The sequence below is a fragment of the Vombatus ursinus genome, unplaced genomic scaffold (assembly GCF_900497805.2).
Source record: "Vombatus ursinus unplaced genomic scaffold, bare-nosed wombat genome assembly UNPS02014799.1, whole genome shotgun sequence".
Taxonomy (NCBI): Eukaryota; Metazoa; Chordata; class Mammalia; order Diprotodontia; family Vombatidae; genus Vombatus; species Vombatus ursinus.
This window is the reverse complement of record NW_020954577.1, coordinates 21,734,889-21,740,888: the sequence shown is the minus strand read 5'-3', so window position 1 is coordinate 21,740,888 and position 6,000 is coordinate 21,734,889. Positions and strand designations below refer to the sequence as shown.

The 6,000-nt window shown below is 58.5% G+C and overlaps 1 protein-coding gene across 5 annotated transcripts in view; it reads right to left on the bottom strand.

Moving 5' to 3' along the window:
- Positions 1–4,662: 4,662 nt before the first annotated feature.
- The window catches only part of ICA1 (islet cell autoantigen 1), a 60,910-nt gene continuing 59,572 nt past the window's right edge, over positions 4,663–6,000 (bottom strand). For all 5 annotated transcript variants that reach the window (XM_027872038.1, XM_027872035.1, XM_027872034.1 and 2 more), the window contains exons 14-15: positions 5,709–5,804; positions 4,663–5,006 (exon numbers count right to left, since the gene is read on the bottom strand). In XM_027872038.1, coding sequence (XP_027727839.1) covers positions 4,885–5,006; positions 5,709–5,804 — 218 coding nt within the window. In that variant the 3' untranslated portion in view covers positions 4,663–4,884. The remainder of the gene's footprint in view (positions 5,007–5,708; positions 5,805–6,000) is intronic.

The window sequence follows — 6,000 nt, the reverse complement described above, 5'->3', positions numbered from 1 at the left end:
CTTCCTTTCTACCCCCTCTTTCCTTTCCTCCTTCAGTGTCCAGTGTCCTTTCATTAGGAAGGCACTGAAGAAAGGCAATTCATGACGAATGACTGGACCTGAACAAATATATGAGAAATCTGGGCTGAAGCCAGTGTAATTTCATCTTCATTCGTTTCTCAAAATGCCCCTCCTTCCTTCCCCGTGCAGATAGCCACCACTTGTTGGCGAAACTCGGCAGAGCGCATCCCTCAGGTCCCCACTTGCCGTCCCCCAGCTCTGTAGAGAAGGCTGGGAGGTGCCTTCTCAGGCCGCTTCTTGGAGACAGCCCGGCACACTGGCGCTCCAGCGCCCCCTGGTCCTTCTGCCTCCGAGGTCTCGGTCGTGTGCTCGCTGTATCCCAGGCTCTGGGCATCGCGGCTCCGGTTCGGAGACCTCCCTGTGCTTCCTTTCTCACAGCACAGTGATACCCCATGACATCTGTGGGATCCGTGTCTGCTTGGTTTTCTTTCTTTGCTACCACCAAGGAAAAGTGCATTCATAAAGATTTCATTGTGTGTACATGAGGACCGTGCCCTGACATCCTTGGGATAAGACACTGATTTTCAAGATCTCACGGAGGAAGTTGCCAAACAAATGAAAAATAAAATCACACCATCCCCCAGCCCACTCACTCACACCAATGCCTGAGGTGACACTGGGTAGCCTGAGCTTGTGACCACCCCAAGGACATTGGCTCCCTACTCTGACAGCCCTGAGGGCCGCCTCTCTCGTCCAGAAACACCTCTGCCTGTCTCAAGGGCCGGTTCTGCAGGAGCTGCTGTGCGGCCCGGGTGATTCCTGGAGCCCCACGCGCAGCCTGTGCGGTCCCCGCCAGGACCTCAGCAGCCCGTGCAGACAAGCTCGTGGCTCGTGGGGGCTGCTCCCTGCCAGCCTCCTGCTCTTTCTCCCCACGCGCTTCTCGGCTTCCTCTCCCTCCCCGCAATCCCTCGGCACGCGAGGGCTTTGCGTGTCAGGTGAGATCCAGCCTTGGCAGTCTCACCGCGGGGTCAGGAACGGAGCGAAGCCCGTGGACGTCCATCCCTGGTGCAGAGAGGCCGGGGCCCAGCCGTGTCTGTCATTTGGCGCATGCAAAGAAGCGCTTGAAGTAGGTGTGAAACGTGTCTAGCTGTGTGACGGAGGAATCAGTAAACATTTATCGAGTGCCAGGCACCGTGCTAAGCAGTGGGGGTGCAAAAAAAGGCAAAAGACAGTGTCTGCCCTCATGGAGTTTACCATCTAATGGGAGACGCAGCAAACGAACAAGTTTACAAAGAAAGCTATACACAGGACAAATAGGACATGATAAAGAGAGGGAGGGTTAGGGAAGGCTTCCCATAGCAGGTTTTTAGGTGCGATTTGAAGGAAGCCCGCTAGGGGCGCCATAGTGCACAGAGCACATCAACGAGTTCAAATCTGGCCTCAGACACAGCTGTGTGATCCTGGGCAAGTCACTTCACCTTGTTTGCCTCAGTTTCCTCATCTGTAAAATGAGCTGGAGAAGGAAATGGCAAGCCACAGTGAAGAATTCAGAATGACTCCCAGGTTGCAAGCCTGGAGGACTGGGAGGATGGTTTTACCCTCTATGGTGGTAACAGGGAAAGTTGGGGAAAAGAATGAGTTTTGATTTGGACATATTGAATTTAAAATGTCTACTGAACATCCAGTTTGAGAGATCTAAAAGGCAGTTGGAGACGTTTGGGGCAGGAGAGGTAGATTTGAGAATCATCAGCATACAGATGGTCATTAAATCCATGGGAGCTGGTGAGGTCACTAAGTGAAGGAGCAGGATCAGGGCCAAGGACAGGACCTGAGGGACTCCCATGGTGAGAGGGCGTGGTCTGGACAATCCAGCAAAGGAGACAGAAGGAGCGGTCAGGGAGGAGGAGAACCCCGAGAGGGTGGAGTGTCCCAAAAATCTAGAGAGGAGAGAGTGACAGCAACGTCAAAAGCTTCAGAGAAGTGGAGAGTGAGGATGGAGAAAAGGCCAATGGATTTGGCCAGGCAGAAGCCAAATAGGGGAGGGATTGTTGAGACAGGTCTACACAACACTGCTGTTTGTAGGTGACACTGTGCTGGTTGCCCCAAGTCATCCACACTGAAGAAACCACGTGCAGAAGGAATACACATGGACCAACTGCTGCCATGTCCCTAAGATGGACAGTCCATCTGTCCATCTACATGAGCAGGCACGGTGGCTGGACAGGAGCCGGACCCATGTGCCAGCTACTGTGCCAAGTGCTGGAGATGCAAATATGAAAGACAGCCCCTGCCTTCAAAGAGCTTACCATCTAAAGTGGGTGGGACAACCCGCAGGTCAGCAGGACCTGCTCTGTCTCCAATGTGCGCCCCTCCTTAGACAAGCCTGTGGCCCCACTCTCGCGGGCAAACGGCCGGCTGGCTCAGCCTTCTACAGGCAGAGCTCCGGCGCTGCAGACATCTGCCAGCCTCTCCCTTCCCACGCGCAGGGAGCAGGAATTGTGGGCACCCTCCCCCCAGCTGTTCTCTGGGCTGAACATTCTGTGGCTGCCCATCACTCAAAGCGTTTTCCTGGACAGAGCTGGGCAAAGCACCCTCCCAGCCTCTTCCTTGGCATCTCCAGGGCCTGGGGACCTGCTGGAGCCAGGCTTTTGGGAGCTATCGGATAGTGTGGTGTGGGAGCGTGTACGCCTCAGAAAGCGCGTCAATCAGGCCTGCCGATGTGTCTTCAAGCGCGTGTGCATACAGGGGCCTGGTTGTTAAATACTCGGCAGCCCGCGGCTCTGTAAACTTGGCTTAAGCCCAGTGGGATTGTCGAGTTGAAGGCCCAGGGAAGGCCAATAATGAGTATAACAGCTGGCTTTTCTATAGCGCTTTGTGGTTTGCAAAGTGGCTTACCTCCAGCTCCTCACTGGAGCCTCGCCACACCCTGACCACCCTCCATGACGGGTAGTGAACAGCCGTGCATGAACAGATGTCCTGGGTGTCTATCTTGGGGCATGGAATGCGGGTGGAAGAGGCAAGGGGACAGTGTCGCCTGGTGAAACCCATGCCTCCTTTTGGGGCTTCCCTGCCAAGAGCTCCAACAGGAATGCGGAGGACCCCCCGCACCACCTCCCCCTTCCCCGATGAAGTGTGACTTGCTGGGCTCATCACCTGGTTTGAGGATCCAGTTCAGTAAACACTGTCGGGCCCCCTCCGAGGCGCTGCAGCCTCAAAGATGCTGATTAATCCGGGTCCGTCGGGGGAGGCCCGTGTAATTGGGGGTGCTTCAGGCAAGTAGGAGTCCAGGTCGCGCACGAGCCAAAGGAGGAATCTGAACCTGACCAAGAAGGCCCGTGAAGGGAGAGCCCGTCTCACCGGAGCCGGCCGGGGTCTGTGGCAGCCCCCTTGACGCTCCCCTCCTCACCTGGCCCTCTGCAGAGCCCTAGCTGTCCCCTCTTCTCCACTCCCACTGAAGCCGAGGACAGCCTTCGCTCCTGCCCCTCCACAAGCACCCCCGAGGCCCTTCACCACCCGTTGCCTGCGGTCCTCGCTGTCCTCACCAGCTCGCTGCCCTCTGCCTTGGCTCGTGCGGTGCCCCGAGCCTGGACGTGAGTGCCTTCGCTTCTTTCTGGTTGGCGGCCAGCTCATCCGGGATGCTCTTGCTGTCCTCGCCCCCCAGACAAGGCAGCGGCAGCCTGGTGCTGCTCCTTGCGCTGTCCTGGGGCCTCAGCTTTGCACTCCCCCCGCCCCCACCTCAGAGGAAGCTCTCTGGTCTGAACTACCTCCCTGGGTACCCCCGGTGCTAAGCCCAGGGCCCCGAGGAGGCTGCCCAGGGAAGGCCTTTATCAGCGCTCTGGGATGGATGGATGGATGGACGGATGGATGGATGGAGGGATGGATGGATGGATGGACGGACGGATGAGAGAAACGCGGGGGACGGAGGAACGGATGGGCTGTTTGCGAGCCGGTGCTCAGCTCGTGTTCCGCTTGGGAATCTAGTTGCCGCGTCATCCGGGGATGGTCACCAGCCTCTCTTCTGCGGTCCAAAGAAAAGCGTCTCCTGTCCTTGCCGGTGACCTTTCCACCTGCTGCCCACAGGAAGAAGCTGCTGGGGGCAAGGGCGGGAGATGAGGCAGTAAAAGGGCCCCCCTCCCGTGCAGCACCTGCTGCCAGCCCATTCACCGGATGTGTTCTGTGGGTCAAAAGCGGCCACCCTGGCACTCGCTCGCTGCCGCCCATTCGGGGCCTTTCACAGGAGGCCGTGGGGAGCAGAGAGCCTCAGCCGCCTGGCCAGCCCAGCTTTGGGTCCTGCTGCTAACGATCCCTGGGGTGGGTGTCCCAGACCCCTCATGGCAGCACCGGGAGACAGGGCTGCTCCTGGCCTTTAAAGGGGTTTCCATTTACACACAACCGTAGATGCCACTTGGCATTCGGGTAGTACCGCCGGAGGCCCGGCAGGGGCGGAGGCTGAAAACGGCCTGAAGGATTTGTCATCACTGTTCGATCTCGCGTAATAAATCAATACTAATAACAGACCCGAAGGTTTGCAAAGTGTTTGACATTTGATCGTCACAACCACCTTGAGAGACAGCTGCTATTAATATCCTCGTTTTACAGATGAAGAAACTGAGGCAAACAGAAGTGAAGTGGCTGGCCCAGGATCACACAGCCAGTGCCCGAGGCTGGATTTGAACTCCGGTCTGTGCGATCCCAAGCCCACTGACCTGCCTTGGCTCCCAGGACCGAAATCCGCATCGGCACAAGAAGGACCCAACACTGGCACCGGCACTAGCAATATAAACGGGGCTTCTACCTGTCCCCTTTTATTGTCATGGCACAGAAACATTCACGCGGGAGCCAGGCTGGCCACGGCGGCGCCAGCGCGCTCCGGCCCGCGCCGACTCAGGCATTGAGCAACTCGTGTTCTTTGTCCGTCCTCCCGACCGCGTCTGGGTTGGACAGCGGGTCCAGGTCGGCAAAAAGGCTGAACCAGGCGCTCAGGTCTCGAGCGCTCTTCTCGGATTCTGGGAGAGGACAGCACCCGTCAGCCTCCGGCACGAAGGCCGGCGGGTCCCTGGGAGACTCCGGCAGCCCTTCCCCTCCCTCCCTGCCCCAGGGCCACCGAACCACCCTCCCTCGCCCCAGCCAGGCCTTCCCTTTCTCTCGCCTCTCCTCGCCCAGCCCCGCTGCCCCCACCCCAGCTGGGAGGGCCTTGAACCCTCAAGCCCTGACCCCCTCAGGGCACACCCCACAGCCTTTCCACTGAGGTCACTGAGGAGGCAAGCTAGTCTGATGCCTTGAGGTTTCTGGTCAGGGACCATAGGGGTCATCGACTCCAACCCTCCCCCCATTTTACAAAGGAGAAACCTAAGGCCCCTGGCCAAGGTGGGGGGGGGGGCCCACCGGGAGTAACTGTCAGGACCGCCGTTGTGAAAACTGGGGCCATTAGGTAGCTTTTCCAGGGTGGTCTGGTTTTAGGAGGGAGGTGAGGGGATGGGACAAGAGAAGGGAAGATGCCCAGAAGATCCCAGCAGGGCAGGAGCTCACAGAACCTTACACCCCCTCCTGAGAGGGCCGGAGACTTGGAATCACTCCCAATGGGCAGGAAGGTCGTAATGCGCATCCTGGGGGCCATTCCCCACCCCCATACTCCCAACAAGCCCCTCCCACCCATCACGGAGTAGTGACCAGCCGAGAGCATTCCACAGCAACCAAGAGGAGCTCACCTTTCACAGGGGGCGTGGTGCTGCTCTGGCTAGTGGGTTGGGGGGCCACTGCTGGCTTCCAGGTGGTTGGAGAACTGCCCGGGCTCTCTCTCCAGCCTGAAATCCAACCAAGGCACTGCACTGGAGCAGGGCCACCACCTTGGACGCGAGCTCCTAAGGCTCACCGCCCCCCCCCCCCCAGCCCTCATATGCAAAGGGGAGAAGAGGACTAGGCACTCAGCATTTTCTAACCTCAAGCCCCCTGGTCTTCTCCAGCTCACCGCCCCCCCCCCCCCCCGGGAAAAGCCCTCTT